Source organism: Drosophila montana, unplaced genomic scaffold, assembly GCF_035044405.1.
Source record: "Drosophila montana isolate Dmon_TW-CO22-7 unplaced genomic scaffold, ASM3504440v1 contig_3733_1, whole genome shotgun sequence".
Classification (NCBI taxonomy): Eukaryota; Metazoa; Arthropoda; class Insecta; order Diptera; family Drosophilidae; genus Drosophila; species Drosophila montana.
In genome coordinates, this window is record NW_026998620.1 from 5,526,406 (window position 1) to 5,543,309 (window position 16,904).

Sequence of the window (16,904 nt, forward strand, 5' to 3'; positions counted from 1 at the left end):
GGTGTGCCGAAGATTGAATACTCTTGTTAATGTGCGGCAAAATATTCCAGTCTTAGGTAAAAACTGTTCGGCTTATTAAGGATGAATACCAATTTTGTAATAAATTAATATAGCAGAGATTTGAGTTTTTCAAACACAAATTCTTTGCTTCTTCGGTTATTGGCTGCGAGAAAATTCCTGCTTTCAAAGTCGCTTCAAGAACCATAGACTGAGTTTTTGGTTCAACTAAAAATATATACAAATACAAATTTTCTCTATACATTATATCCCTAACGGCAATGATCATCTTCCAATTATTGCTAGGTAAATATAATTAATGGGGCTCAGGATATTTATGCTTTGATAGTAAGTCTCTCTCAATATCGTTTTTCAAACCATTTCGGCTTCTTTTTATTTTTTAGTCCAGAATCGAATGTAAAACACATTAAAAATGTATTATACATAAAGTATACAAAATGTGTTGCTGCATGCTGACTTTTGCCCGACTGTTTGCGTGGCATCATTAACAGTTGAGCTGCGATTCATGTTTGGCCCCTTTTAAAAGAAATGGAGCAGTTTTATTGGAGCATTCTTTGGACTTTTTACCATTTTAGTTCGCCAATGCATGCATTAGAGCCATATACACATGCTTAAGCATATGCATGTGTACAATATCTTGTTTTGGGTTCATCTGGAACTTTTTGATGCTGTCAGTTGCGTGGCACGTTTTATAAATTCGGTCGTGGGACGTTGTTTGGCTCAATAAGATAAATTAGTTTGCAACGGCAACATAACTTCGATGGCATCAAAGGCGAAACTAAAACATTTTTCTATCTGGGGAGCTGCCTGTGCGCCACACCGAACGCACACGCACACATACGCACACATACACACACACGCACGCATATTCATATACATATGTTTGTTGGCCACTCAGCGCAAAACTTGAGCAAACTCATTTTTCACTTTCATATTGTTGTGTGGCAGCGGCAGGCACCAAGCAGCCGCCTAAAAGCGCTCCTACTTCTTTTTCAGGAATATATATATATACATATATCCATATGGTTGGCTACATATGTGCAGCACTTAACTGATTATGTAAGAAAGGATGTTTACTCCTACAGCTGCTGTATTTAACTTTCTTAGCCGGACCGTAACGTGTAGGGTTGTCAAGCTGTGCAAGGTTCCAGCTGTGTAAAGTTTTAATTAATGACTGCCATCGGGTTGGCTGTCCCTTGCCATAATGGACGTTTAAAGCAACCGGCTGTCTATCATTCACAAATCGAAGACATATTCGTTGCCAGCGCCATCAATTAATTATTCAGCCGCCTAGAACATGTCCCAAGCATTATGCATTATGGCAGTTAAGCACATGTCAAACGTGTCTCTCGGCCATTTTGGAGTCTGTCGGGCTGCAGTTATTTATGGGCCGCACTGAGACCATTTGCTGACAGCAATTTGGCCAAGGCTGGGCTCTGATTCCAAGACGGCATTGACAAGCGAAAAAAAAGGTTACAGATTATGCATATTAATTGCTTTTCTTGAGAAGCATCCAAAAAGTTTCCCTTCAAACTGTGGCAAAGTCATTCGTTTGGCTTCCACGGCGTATGCGTAATATGGCTTATTGCTTGTATGAATAGTAAATGCGTGTTAGTGTGTGTGTGTGTTGTTTTGGCAGTGCGTATGCCCGCGAGCCTGCATTGACGTTTCTTACATCAATTTCCATACAAAATCTCAAGCATACACAGATTACGCATACGCAACGTGGCATATTTGAGGATACAATTTTTGGCATTTCAATTTGCAATACGTATTAAATGCCTGATAGCTATTTGCTGGTACAAAGGAGAAATAAAATAAATAACAGAAAATAAAATATGTATATGTAAACAGCAGTAAATATTGTTACTGCACAAAACTCAAATAAGTCGTCAAGGTAAATTCGAGAGTTTCGAACTAATGTAAGCTGTGGCTTATACAAGCACACGCAATATATATTTGGGCTGCCGCACTGACACATAAGCCAGAAGTTGTAAAAAGTTCATTAAATATTTTACGTAGAGCGTGTCAGGTGGGCAGCGCTACAGTGGGTAGGTGTCACGAAAAATTAAAAGCAGGATATAAGGATTCGGCACGAACGCCATGCGATAGGACATTGTTGCAGGCGAGAGCTGGCAGCATCGGAGGCTCACACATTCAGGAGTTGCTGCGCCACATAAAACTTTTTACAGTCGAGCCATTGGTATATCCTGCGCTCCCTTTCTCTCTTTCTCTGTGGGCGTACGCATTACCATAAATAAATTATAACGCTCGCTACTCTTGCAGCGAGTTTATTGCATGTGAGCGATAACTTACACACACACACACACACACACACGTATATATATATATATACAGCCAGCAAGAATGAAGAAGAATACAGGCAATGTAAACGGACGAACGAACAGGCGGCAGATAATAACAGTTGCCAGCTTGATGTAAGCGCAAATGCCTACAGGGAGCAGAGCGGAGCAAAGCTATAAACTTGCGCCAGAGCAGGATGGCTACAGCTGGAGAATAATGGGGCGGATGGCGGTTCTAGTAACTGTAAGCCGCACACACGGTGAATGATAATAATTTACAACATAAAAGCAAAACACAATGGAACACTAGGAAACGAAAAACGGAAAGAAACTAAAAACCAAGCGAAAAACCCAAACTCTAGCCCATATCAAGTTTTTATCCTTGATGCGGGCGTGTGTCGTGTGTGAGCCACAAAAATTGCACTTAGCCTCAAAATGCTGCATACAAATTATGCAATTAGTTGGGCCCGAAGGCAACTAAAATTGAGACCAAGCCAGATATTATGTGCTTGACAAAGTAAGCGCTAAGCTAAAACTGAAGTTTCCGGCGCTGGCAGTTGTCAAGTCCGGTGAAATTGTCGCTGCCAGCTCAGCTGCGTTGTCTACTTGAGAAATAGTCAAAAATCCCTGACAAATTGTCAACGAAAGTTTTTTGTTGAGCCCCAAACTTTTCAACTGTAGAGCTGTCGGCGCTTGGAAAGTTTTTCCCGAAGGGTCTGCTGGGACTGCTGACATGTTCAAGAAATTATTGCTTCTTCATATACGCATGCAGACAAAGAAATGAAAACGTTGAAATGAAAACGGTTGGTTAAGAAACTGATGAAGAATATTGCCAGAGACTGGCCGAATTGATTTCCAAGTTTTTCAAGTGGCAATTAGCCAGGACGCTTGCTAGAAGAGTGGAGCACAAAGGAGCTGAAGAAGCGTTGAGTGACAGCACTTAAGCTATGTCGTCCTTGCATGAATTCTAATATCTGCATTTTTGTATAGACCAAAGCAAGATTTGACTTTCTTTTGACTTGACTTTTGTATTCAATTGCAACGTTCATTTGCCGCTCCTTAGTTTACCTACTAAGTTACAATTAGATACTCTCTCTTTCTCTCTCTCTCTATATCTCTGCATCTATCTCTGAGGTTCTTGCTCAGAAGATGTCTTTGTATTCAGCTGCACCCTCAAAAGCTTATGCTGGAATTGCAAAAGTCTGCGGATAGTCAAACAAAAACATAAACGACACACACACACACCTACTTACATAGATATATAGCGAGGCAGGCAAATATCCAAAATTCTTATTGCCCTAAAAGAAAAAAGAAATGAACGAAGAAGCATTTTGTATATATATATATATATATGGGTTAGCATAGGGCAAATAAAATGCCAGCGAACGGAAATGAAATTGCAATTGCTGGGCCATGCAGACGACGCCAAGTCGCGACGCGTTCATGCAGAACGTGGGTTCGGTGGGTTTGGTGGCGTGCGGCACGGCCTGTGGCACACGCAGCTGCCTATTGAACGCATCCATTTTGCTTTTACTCTTATTCTGTGTGCCTGTGTGGCTACTATGGCGGCATTTCCATTTCCGCTATGCTCTTACTTAACGCCTCGGCGTATGCAATAAAGTTTGTCACGGAGCTGCAGCGGTGGCAACAACTTAAAAGCAAAGCACGCCCGCGCGGGCTGGGTGAAAATCCCTGGGTCGCCAAATCTCCGAGAAGACTAAATCGTGCGCAGCTTTAAAACACGTAAAGAACGCTTCAGTCGAGTATGCTCGACTACAGAGTCCCTAGATTTTGGATCAGCACCACGATTTGAATGCTTTAAATCATAAATACAGCCCAATATGAAGTCCAGTTGCAAAATAAAGGAACACCTACATACCAAATTTGGTTTATATAGCTTTTATAAAAGTTTCAAAAAAGATTTTTATCTATATATTGGAAATTGGACGGAATATCGACATAAAACGCAAAAATCATTTTGTGTATGTTATAGGAGAGATCAATTTTAGATTTAAGTCTTTACGGTTTGTAGTTTACGAAATCTACGTGTTTATACAGATAGATAGAAAGTCAAGCAGACGGACATGGCAAAGTAGACTGCTCGTCGTCCTCTTTAAAAATATATATAATTTTTGGGGTATCTCCGATGCCTCTATCAAACTGTTACATATATTTTCACAAATCCAATATACCCTTTTTTTGCTCTTTTCGAATGGGTAAAATCGCTCAGAAGGCCGCCGCGCAATGCTCTTTAGCAGCTCTAAACGCCACCCACACTCACACACACATACACAGGCACCCACAGGCACACGTACGCACCAGCGCACACACACAAACGCTCATTAGTTTAGCGGCGGGAACGCTGAGAGCAGAGAAAGTGTGCGCCCTGGTGCTAAACAAGTTAATTAGTTTGCCTTTTTCCTATTTTGGTGGCTCTAGCTGCGACGTTTATGTGGCTCGCCATGGGTTAACAGCACTCTATGTATGTGAGTGTACATTGCTCGCGTGTGTGTGTGTGTGTGTGTGTGTGGCTTAGAGTTTATCTTAATGACAAAATAAATTATTTAGCACACACATAGATACTACATACACATACTCGTACTTCAATTGGCTTTATTTACCACCAGAGAGAAGGAGCAAAGCCGTGCGGCCGCCGCTCACGCTTTAATGTCACTTTTAAATGTTGCTATTACTTATGTTTAATATCAGCTCACAGTATCCTACTGGCAACACAGTCATGCGGTTTAATCGTTGGCTCTACACAATGGGGGGCATGCGGTGCTATGTGGCTGATGATCCATGACACTGGCTGGGAAAATAAAATCAAAATCTTAGGTTTTCTGTGTGTACTGCAAATTTACTGGCAAATTCCGTATTTATTCTTAGTTAGCTTCTATGTCATTCACATAATTATCATTCATTCCAGCTATTTACAGCTGCTAAAAAATCATAATTTTGTATTTGAACAGCAATTTTTCGAAATAAGTATATATATTGGCATATTTGAACTTGAGTAAAAAGCTAAAAAATAAATCAGTTTTAATCTCAACGGATTTGCAAAGTTTTAACTTATATTAAATCTAAAATATTAATGCATGCTAAATAGTTTCTAACTTTAATTTAATTGCATACAGAGCTGGCAGTAAAATGTTATTATATTTAACTATATTTATAAGAATATTTTAATTTCAGTAAAAGCTAAATAATTAAATCTGCTTTTAGCTCAACAGATTTAAATAGCTTTTAGTTACATTAAATCTAAAATATTTATGCATGCAAAATGGTTTCTAACTTCAATTTAATTGCAATCAGAGCTGGCAGAAGAGTTTTAACGAGAAATAATTAAATATTAAAGTATTGTTATTATTATGAGAGTATGCACACTATGTACTTACATTCGCATAACTGCCATGCATTCAACCATGCAACTAATATTTATTATTTTTTTCTATGAAAAAAATACTATAATAAAAATTCTAAAAACAGTAAGAATGTCCAGGGATTGAGTTAAAATGGCTGTGCTTGAAATATAAATGTTTTTTAGCATTAGGAAAATAGTTTTCTTTGTATAAAATTGGACTGAGTAGAAAAGTTTTAAGAGTTTGAATAAGCTCTGTATGTATTTTAATAAATCTGAAAAATAGAATATTTTAATTTTGATTGTAAAAAGGTTTTCTGGTCAAAGCAATTTCTCATTTTACATTTATTTTCGGCAAAACTTAATATAATGTGTATGATTATTCGATTTTCAAAGTTAATTTGTATTCTTCATAAGAAAAAAGGTTTTACTAAAAATGTTCCTCATATTTTCAACTTGCAGCCGTCTAGAAAATTGGGAACAGAAAATTTTTGAATATATCGGGTTCTGTCGCAAAAATAATTAGTTACATGTTGGTCAATGAGTCAAATCAAATAATACAATATAAAAGTGCACTTTAAGGGTTATTATACTTCTTTCAACATCTATAAAGACAGTAAGCTCTAATTAAGGACGTCTTCACTAGATGTCATTTTGAAAGATTTTTAAGTTTTGAATTATTTAAAATGACTGACTTGTAAATGTGCGCATTTTATGTTATACTTGCCCCACTGTGCGCCTGGGTAGACATTAGGTAAGTGGGGATTTCAATTACATGCAAGGACGCTTCAATTGCCTGGGCGTCGCATAAAAACACTTTGTTGCCGCAGGCAAAAACAGTGGCACGCAGCGAGTCGGTTGTGTAGATGGGCTGATGCTCGTTTAATCTTAGATTTTAATTGCACGGCTATAACGTTCGTCCCGAAGACAAGGCGTTTTTGAGTTGAAGGCGCGGTCGAAACAGTTGCAAGTAAATTGAATTTAATTACAACATGTTTTGCTTTTCATTTTGATTGTTGAATTAATTTTAATACGTCATAAATTTCGGGAGCGCAATAAAATTTTCATGGCTGGCAAATGCAAATGCCTGACTAAGCTATGGCACATTTTTTTTGGCTACTTTTAAAGAGGAAAAACTCTCTGTTCGAACTAATTAGTGTGAGTGGACCATTAAAAAGTTTTTCCTTCAGTTACGCCGCGAAAGAGGATTGGGAGGGGGGCGGAGCGCGCTCTCGCGGCTTAAAGTTTGCACCAAAAAGTGCTGCACAAAGAAATTAAAATTGAAATATAAAACTTGCCAAAGTTTTCACTCACACACGATGACGATGATGCTGATGCAAGCAGGCTATAGAAAATTTAAAATGCAAAGCGGGGCTCGCCAAAAAAAAAATGAAACTGAATTTCAAGTTGGTCCACGGCAGGTGGGCGAATGCACCAAACTTGGCCGCAAAAAACTTGCAGCATTAAGTGCACTTGCCAACGAGGCCAGGCGAGGGCAAGGTGTTGCCTAGGGACAGGGGGGGGGGGGGGTGTTTCTGGCACCAACTGCTGCCAGCTCATTAAAAGTAAAAATGATATGCATTAAGTTTCGCAACAGTAACGAGAACGTTAAAGGTCTGGAACTGCAGTCATTAGGCGAAACTTACGCTCTGCTCTGCTAATGGTCAATGCTAATTGCGTGGAATTCATTTGCATGTCAAGCCACACCTGCACCTTAAATTTAACTGCGACCCATGACCCACTGTCACATTTGCCGCATAAATTGTCATAATTGTGTGCCACGTACTAGCCCAATCTCTCGCCCAGCCTGACTCTACTCAGCATCCCTAAAGTATCAATGCATATTTCATCGGCTGACACATGCATTAACGTGTCTAATCGCCAGGCATGCGCCGGACAATGGAAGCTGTGCGTGTGTGTTGTGGCAGGAGGGGGGGAGGTTACGGGAGTGTACGAGCATTCGGTGTTACAGTATAATTTATGTCCTCGCATAGCCGAATGCCAGACATTCCGAACATTTCCCAGCTCAGCTGACAATTTGCTGTCACAGGCATGCGAATTTTCCACTCGCATATTCTGTCTCCCGCTGGCTGAGAGCTGCTATAACTTTTATGCTATTGACTAACCGACAAAATTCTCTGTTCGAGCAGTTGCTATGTGCGTTCCTCACAAAATCTGCTGTCAAATTGTTGTCAACATTTTACCGTGCACAACATGGCGTATGCGTCATGTGCATGTTTTTCATAAAAAATCAAGTAAGTCAATAAATTTTTTGAGGCACACAACGGCAACGCCAGTAGCAACATCCAGATGTTGGTTCGCTTGGCCCAGCACATAGGCTCCATGTTTTGAGCCCATAAATCAATTGATAAACTGATAATGGGACTCTAAATGAACACACCATAATTACCCTATGACTCATCAAAAAATCAAAATTGATTTTCCCCCGTCGAGCGAGTCATAAACATTTGTCAGCTCGCATTATTCAACAATTCTTGCAGGCGCATTACTCAAATTGCCTTAAGCCGAAATTATTGGGTGTTTGCGTTAAATGAAACCAATATAATATTTCAATTGCTTGATTCAGTTAGCTTTTTGGTAATTTAATGCCATATATATCATATATGTATATTTATCAAAAATTAATAAATAATAAATAACGCACATTCAATGGAGTCACACATCGGCAACAGCTGCAATGAGCTTGGTGTAGACCTTAATGCCATGCAAATATGTGTCCGCACGTATGTATTCATCGTGATCGTGCAGCAAAATGGGCGTACTGTTCATGGGCGAGAAGCCTATTGCCGGAATGCCCACGGAGCGCAGGAAACGGCTGTCGGTGTTGCCAGGGCAGACATGTGTGCGGAATTTAAGGTTCCTGTTTGCCGAGACGGAAAGTCAATGAGGATTCACATAACAAGCATGAGCGTACTTACAGTTCATTCAATGCCTTCTCAAATGCGGTCCAGTACGGATTCGAAGCATCGACCTTTGTCGGCGGTATATATTCGTCTTTCTGTTCGAACACGATCTCAATGCCGCCACCAGCCTCCTCGCACCAGTCGCGTATCTGCTGCTCAAAGGCAACCAGATCCACATCGATGCCAATGCGTAAGTCGAAGACCACCTCGAGCATTGCGGGAACCACATTTCTTTGCACGCCACCAGTCAATTGGGTGAGATTCACAGTGGTCACATCACCAAAGAAAAGCCTCGTATTATCTTTTAACGCCTGCACCTGGGATGCACGGAATCCCATCATCTTGTTCACAATATAATTGAGCTTCTCGCCGGCGGTGTTGGGCAACAATAGGGAACCATGGCCAGCAGTTCCGCTGATCTTAAATCTAATATCTGTAATAGGAAGTTTTTAATACCCTGCAATACGCTGTTGCTTTGCAAATATTTACGCCAGCCGGTACGCTCTGCAAAGTAGACATAATAGGAATCGTCTAAGCTGGAAGATCCCTCGTCCAGGCTTAAGCCCACATTAAGGGATTTGAAATAATCGCCCTTTATAAATTCACGCATTCCAAAAAAGCCGCCAGCCTCCTCATCGGGCACAAAGGTCAGATAGACAGTTCGCTTTGGCTGGTAGCCAGCAGCCTTGAGTGCCCGAATGGCAGCCAGGTATTGAGCTCCCACACACTTCATGTCCTGTGCGCCACGCGCATAAATACGACCTTCGTCATCCAGATCGGCGGTGAAGGGATCGTGAGTCCACTTGTCCGCAAATACGGGCACAACATCGGTGTGAGAGTTCAGTATGATGCCAGGTAATTCGGGCTGTTTGCCCAGCCATTTCATTATCACGACAGGATTGGCTTCGTTGACAGGATATTCGACATCCACGGGCAGATCCAGGCTGGCTGCCTGGCGTTTTAGGAACTCCACGCAAGCGGCTGTAAGACGCGTATATTAGGTTAATCTCACTTTAAACACTTTAACTATGCGTTTCCTTCCATAAAACGGCTTATCACGATCCGCCCAATCTGGCAAACTTACTGTAATCTATATTTGGGTGAACCGTTGGTATGCGCAGATATTCACGGAAGATTTTAATTTCTTCATTATTTTCCCACTCAGCTTTGCTCATTTTGTTTGGATTTGTGTAATTATAAACAATAATTTATTTAAACAAAATACGTTTCTCTAAACACTTTTGCTTTACGATGTGGCAGCTGACTACAGATGCTCCCAGCAAAAAATAAGAGCTCTGAACTGTTTCAACGGTGGCGAACGACTATTTGGCAGTATTATCAGGCCCATCGCTTAAATATGAAATGGCGCCATTCACAACGAAGCTTTTTCATTAACAATGTGTCTACTTTTATCATATTTATAACTAAGCCGCCAATTCTTATCAATTTAATGTGGAATTTTCGAATGACCTTTGCCCGAAAACTTCTGGCTAATTAAGCTTGTCGACAAATTCGGTAAACATCAAGTCTCTATCATATTTAGTAATATTTGGAAAAAATTAATGGGCCCAGCAATTTAGGCAATCCTCAAAGAGTTTTCGGGCTTGAATCCCAGGCTATTCCTATCAGCTTTATTCCTACATTCTTTGCTAAATAAGATTTGTGTGAAAAAGATTTTGAAAACTTCTAGATATAGTTCTTTAATGACTTTTGTTTGTCTTACTTAGGTAACGAATACGTGTAGACTAAATATGAATCAAATTTGTGGTTCATAAAACATAAATTTATGCATGATTTTACGAAGACCTTTTAATTTCCCAATTCATCAATTCATTCAATTCAATTCATATAAGGCATCGTTGCGAATAACTTCCTTTTTTTTTAAAACTTTTAAAAAAAACGACTTTCAAGCTTATAATTTCGACGAAAATTCATTGAAGATGTGAGTGGAAAAATATACTAATTTTGTTTTTTTTTTTTTTTTATTTAATAAGTGGTTTGTAAGGACTCTAACTAATTTTGTAAGTGAGAAAGTTTAACTTCTTGTCTGATCTCTTTTATTCGATCGCCTGCAAACTAAATTCAAAAAGACTTTGTAAAATACGAATAGACTTTATTAGAGAGTTTTATTAGATTTTATTATATGCTGGCAATAGCCGGAATGATTTTCTTGTAAACCTCAATACCATGCAGATAGAGATCGGCTCGTGTGTATTCATCGTGAGCGTGCACAAGGATGGGCAAGTTTTTCATCGGCGAAAATCCGAATGCCTCAATTCCGACTGTGCGCAAGAAGCGGCTGTCTGTGGCGCCGGGGCAGACACGTGGTTGGAATTTCAAGTTTCTGTTGGATTAGATTAAATAATCAGCGACACGATTTATAAACCGAGCATGAGCATACTAACAATTCATTCAAGGACTTTTGAAAAGCTGTCCAGAACGGATTTGTTGCATCAACCTTCGTGGCCGGCACATATTCATCCTTCCGTATAAAGTCGAGCTCAATGCCACCACCAGCCTCCTCGCACCAGTCGAGAATTTGCTTCTCAAAAGCTGCAATATCCACATCGATAGCAATGCACATATCGAAGACCGCTTCCAGCAGAGGAGGAACCACATTGCTTTGTACACCACCACTCAACTGGGTGAAATTCACGGCGGTCACATCACCGATGAAAGGATTCGCATCACTTTCAGTTTCTGCACCATCAACTTGTTCACAATATAGTGGAGCTTCTCGCCGGCGGTGTTGGGAAGCAGCAGGGAGCCATGGCCTGCAGTGCCGCTTATCTTAAATCTAATCTCTGCAATTATATTGGAGGTCATAAACCTGTTGGTCACCAGATTAGTTTAACCTACGCCAGGGAGTCCGCTAAGCTGAAGCCCACATTCAAGTTCTTGAAGTAATCTCCATTCACAAACTCGCGCATGCCCAGATGTCCGCCAACCTCCTCATCGGGCACAAAGGTCACAAAGAGATTTCGCTTTGGCTGGTAGCCGCTGGCCTTGAGTGCGCGAATGGCGCCCAAGTACTGAGGCCCAATGCACTATGTGTCCTGTGCGCCACGAGCGTAAATACGACCTTCGTCATCGAGATCGGCGCCGAAGGGCTCGTGTGTCCACTTCTCGGGGTACACAGGCACCACATCCATATGCGAGTTCAGTATGGTGGAAGACAGCTCTGGCTGGCTGCCCAGCCACTTCACTATCACGATGGGATTAGCTTCGTTGACAGGACAAACAACATCTACTGAAAGACCAATGCTCTCAGCCTGTCGTTTCATAAACTCCACGCCTTCGGCTGTTAAGTATTAAGTATATATATAAAGTATAAGCTGTTAATATTGATTCAAAATGTCCTACCCTATATAGGTAAGCAAGGATCCCGATTGTCTAATATGTAGATATTCCCGGAAGATTTTAATTTCTTCATTTTGAGTTCTGTATATTTGTCCGAATCTGAAGGCTCAGGCGATAGTACCTTGTTATTGCTGATAGCGTATGGCTATGACTGCTTGCTGGGCATGATTCGACAGCCTGCTACCATTCTGTCCGGATGCCGACATCGACATTGTACACGTACATTTGTTGCTAATGGGCTTATTTTATTTTTATTTTTTTATCAGATTTATGACTCTCGGTGTTTGTTTTTATAAATTTGACTGATATGATTCTTATCTGCTTGATTAATTCGGTTGCAAATGAGCCCATTATCAGATTTGTTTTTCTGTGCAATCTTAGTTATAACACATACATTAACACCAGGTCATATATAGTGTACAACTTTCGATGAATTGAAGGCAAGGCATTTGTTATTCTCATATGAAGCACGCTTGTTCTTCAAACAAAATCTTTTAAAGTTACTTAACAAATATTCTGGAGCAAACCCCTGAAGCTCACTCAAATCTCAAATGTGAACGAATGAAATGTTAAGATAAAACAAATACCTTTAATAACGTCTTTGTTTACCCATCGAGAAATTGAAAGATATGTTATTAATAAAAACGTTCTGAGTTCGCGAATATAGAATACAAAAGTTGTTGTTTTTTTATCAGACTTCAAATATTTTCTGTTTTCTTCTTATCAGCAAGTTTGTTGAGGTTTTCTTTTTAACAAAGCTAGTTAAGCGTGGTTATCTTTCGGGCGTATGGGTGTGGCTATAGTTCTTAAAAATGTACCATAATACGATGCTAAGAAAAAGGAATATGTTGAAATAAAATTCCTACTATACGTATACGTTTACTAGCACAAGCTTAATGAATATATAAATACTCATTTAGTACGAGGATTGAAGATAAGTTTAATCTAATATTTGCCATCAAGAAAAGCAATATAGATTAACATATTTTCAACAAGGAGCCTGAGGCAAAAACAAAAACTTATAAAATGTACGTATTAATTGACAATTTAATTTAAAACTTAAAAAAAAAGTGAAAATCTGATCTATATTGATTGGTTCTATATATAATATTCAAGAATTTCACGAAAGTTGTATTTATATTTTATTTTATTTTTTATAAAGTTCTGGACATTCTTTTGATTTCTGAAAATTACTGTAATCCGGATTAGGGTGTACCGATGGAATGCGTAAATATTCACGAAAGATTTTAATTTCTTCATCGTTTTCCCATTGAGATTTATTCATTTTTTTTAAATTGTTGCATACCTATGAACACTATTTTTTCTTTAAATATCGTACGTTTGCAGCCGTTCCGGGTTCGTCTACTTGTGTGAATACATTCCGTTTCACATTGCCTTTAAATAGCTGAAGATACATAGGCTTATTCTTGTCGGCTTGGGGCCCAAAAATTGTGGCTTTACCTTGCTATCTGAAGTTATATTGTGGTTATTTATCGAAACTAATTATAGTGTGGGTCTTTGTTATGGATATTATTTATATTGTTATCAAATTTTTTGTGCCCTGTACCAATTGCAAAGAAGGAGCAAACGTTTGTAACCGGCAGAAGCAGACCTTGTCCATCTCATGAAGTGTATATGAATATCCAAGAAGAGTCGAGTCTACCTTGCCATATACGTTTGTTTGTCCGTCCGTCTTTATGTGATATCTCGCAGCTAGGCAGAGTATTTCATATTCGGACTAGAGCACTTTGAATTGTTTTTATCAAAACTAGATAAGCGCGGGTATCTTTCGGGTTTATGGTTATGGCTGTGGCTTGAAATGTCTGTGGTCAGTAAAAGTTTATATAACGCTAGATCTAGATCTAGATTTATGTAGATATCTGAGCAGGCACGTGTCCAAATAAAAGTCAGACTATAATATACGTTTATTAGTGATAAAATTAATCTACATCTAAAAATATAAAAAATTATATACATATGTAAATATTTGCCCCAAATTTTATAAATTTATAATGTTCCGTTGATCATTTTGTAAAAAATTTTCAAACAAATAAATTTTGATTGACAATTTGATACAAATAAATGTCGCTGCTCCTTAAAAAATAATTCTAAATTCTTTTAGGACTAGTCTAGCAATCAGTTATGAATTTCCTTTGTAAATTTTGTCAGCTTTACATGTACATAACGAATCGTAAATCAAATACCAACGTCAGCAGAGCAAAGGTATAACAAAAGTATTCATATTCGAAAGAAGGACTCGGCTCTTCTGCTGTCATATTCACTTGAGATACTCAATTTGAAAAAAAAAAACTAGAGAGAAGAGCTATCTTTGGCATGCCAAAGATTCAATACCCTTGCAGACTTAACCTTTTCATAATGTTCATAGTGGTTTGCCCATATCTAGGAAGTAGAGGGGAAAATAGTTAATGCCAAGTATGGTTAAGATATCTTACAAAACAAAAAATTTTTCCATGTACAACCTACTTTCGACCGATCGTTCCTAAGGCAGCTTTATGATATAGTGGTCCGATGTAAATAAGACATTGCATAAATGTAGGAAACGTAGTGAAATCTCTAAATGTCAAGTTTGGTTAAAATATTTTGAATAAAAAAGAGGCACTTCTGCAAAGTTTCCTGACAATAGCTTTAAAAATGAGAGACTAGTTCGCATAGAAACAGACAGACGGACAGACGGACATGGCTATATCGTCTGTTGATACTGATCAAGAATATATATATATTTTATGGAGTCGGAGATGTCTCCTTCTATGCGTTACACATTCACGAGAAAATTGTAATACCCTTTGCAAGGGTATAATGAACTTCGGCAGGGTACAATAGCCGACACTCCTGCTAATCTTAAATCAGCTAATATATTCGAATTCTTATGAATACTTTTGGTTCCCAAAAATTGCTCATTTTGAGTTCTAAAGAACGTTTGTTTAGTCATTTTATCGAATGTTTCGAATGCTTCAACAAATATCACCTTCTGCCCATTATCAGCGTATGTCTACGACTGGGGGATTGGTGTAAGCCCCGACGCCAACATCGATAGCAAAGTTCATATAACTATATATATGTAACTGCGTGTTTTTTTTTATCACTTTTCTGGCTACCTGTTTTCGTAATCGTAAATTTGTCTGATATGCTTCTTATCAGCGTATTTAATGTGCTTGCTAATTAAGCCATTATCAAACGTTTAATCAATACATCATTTCAAAATATGCACAGACACTGCTTCAACTACGTTAATTACTGAAGTGGGGATCAATCAAATGTTATGTATATAAATCAAAATTAATTAAGTCTATTAGGTGCCCACTTGTTATACATTTGCTACAGCTGCAATAACTTTCTTGTAGATTTCAATTCCACGCAGAAAGGTATCTGCACGCAAATATTCATTGTGATCGTGCAGCAAGATGGGCGTATTGTTAATAGGCGAAAAGCCCAAGGCCGGAATGCCAAACGATCGCAGGAATCGGCTATCCGTGGCGCCTGGGAAAACGCGTTGACGGGTTGTCACACCGCTGAAAAGGTTTTATGGCATTGCAAAGTAAAGAATAAAGGAAATTGATGTCTTGTTACATACAGTTCCTCCATAGCTTTCTTAAAGGCCAACCAATATGGATTTGATGCATCGATTCCAATCGCGAATTCGCTTCTCGAGCGCATCCAAATCCATTGTTATGGCAACTCGAATATCAAAGACCACTTCCAGTAAAGGAGGTACCACATTGCTTTGGACCCCACCGAGCAGTTGGGTTAGGTTAACGGAAGTAACATCTCCAATGTCCATGTTAGAGTCTTCTTCGAGTCGTTTCACCTGTGACTCACGGAATTCCATCATTTTGTTCAAAATATAGTTGAGCTTCTGGCCAGCGGTGTTGGGTAGGAGTAGAGAACCGTGCCCAGCAGTTCCACTGATCTTAAGCCTTAAATCTGAAGGGACCTTGTTCGTATATAACGCAATGTAAGCTGCCTGCTACTTACGCCATATAGTTCGCTCGGCATAGAACACGGCGTAGGTTTCATCTTCACTGGAAATGCCCTCGTCAAAGCTGAATCCCACGTTTAGTTTCTTGAAGTAATCACTCTTGATCAGGTGAACCATTCCCGGAGTAACGCCAGCCTCCTCATCAGGTACAAAGGTGAGAATTACTGTTCTCTTTGGCTGGTGGCCGTCAGCTTTGAGGGCGCGAATAGCCCCCAGATATTGAGTTGCAACACTCTTCATGTCCTGAGAGCCTCGACCAAAAATGCGGCCTTCATCATCCAGATCGGCATTGAAAGGTTCGTGTGTCCACTTGTCCGGGAACACCGGAACAACGTCCATGTGTGAATTTAATACAATGGAAGGTAGTTCCGGCTGTTTGCCTAGCCACTTTATAACAACGACAGGATTCAATCCGGCATAGACAACATCTACTGGTAGCTCCAGATCAGCTGCCTGACGTTTCAAGAATTCCACACAAGCAGCTGTATAGCTCAAAAACATACGGGTTTCATTTCAGTTCCGAATATTCTCACGATCTCTTCAACTTACTGTAATCTACATTTGGGTGTACCGATGGAATGCGTAAGTATTCACGGAATATTTTAATTTCTTCATTGTTTTCCCACTGAGATTTATTCATTTTGGAAAAAGTGTATAGTACGTTCGCAGCGCTCCAAGGTTGATTTATGTTTGCTTACGAAGTGTATTTCAGTCTTCCTTAAATACCTAAAGCTTAATTGTGGCTTAGTCCCCAAAAATGTGGTTAACTTGTTATCTGCTGTTATGTTGTGGTTATTTATCAAAACTAAGGATAGTTCGGGTCTTTTCTATAGCTACAATTCGTATTGTATTATCCGCCAAATTGTTAAGTTTTGCGAAACAATTAAATTAGCCCGTCTAGGAGAATATAAGTATCGCCAAAGCTATTTATATATATACCTATA

The 16,904-nt window shown here is 39.3% G+C and overlaps 2 protein-coding genes and 2 pseudogenes across 3 annotated transcripts in view; 1 reads left to right on the plus strand and 3 right to left on the minus strand.

Annotated features, from left to right (window-relative positions):
• Cow (Proteoglycan Cow) overlaps positions 1–16,904 on the plus strand; it is a 50,552-nt gene that overhangs the window by 7,250 nt on the left and 26,398 nt on the right. The gene's annotated exons all lie outside the window — the stretch shown is intronic.
• Positions 8,248–9,913, minus strand: LOC135436169 (aminoacylase-1-like). Its single transcript, XM_064693665.1, has 4 exons — positions 9,688–9,913; positions 9,093–9,584; positions 8,619–9,036; positions 8,248–8,560 (listed from the first exon to the last, which is right to left on the minus strand). Exons 1-4 carry the CDS (start codon positions 9,776–9,778, stop codon positions 8,356–8,358), a joined length of 1,206 nt encoding a protein of 401 aa, XP_064549735.1. The 5' UTR covers positions 9,779–9,913; the 3' UTR covers positions 8,248–8,355.
• On the minus strand, positions 10,743–13,304 carry LOC135436479 (aminoacylase-1-like; annotated as a pseudogene).
• Positions 15,202–16,619, minus strand: LOC135436538 (aminoacylase-1A-like; annotated as a pseudogene).

What these genes read in the sequence shown, in the direction of transcription:
- LOC135436169 (XM_064693665.1), bottom strand. Translation starts at nt 9,778, where the DNA reads ATGAGCAAAGCTGAGTGGGAAAATAATGAAGAAATTAAAATCTTCCGT. An exon ending in TCACCCAAATATAGATTACA is followed by an intron (nt 9,585 to 9,687) that starts GTAAGTTTGCCA and finishes CGCGTCTTACAG; the next exon opens with CCGCTTGCGTGGAGTTCCTA. An exon ending in GAGAAGGCATTGAATGAACT is followed by an intron (nt 8,561 to 8,618) that starts GTAAGTACGCTC and finishes CTCGGCAAACAG; the next exon opens with GAACCTTAAATTCCGCACAC.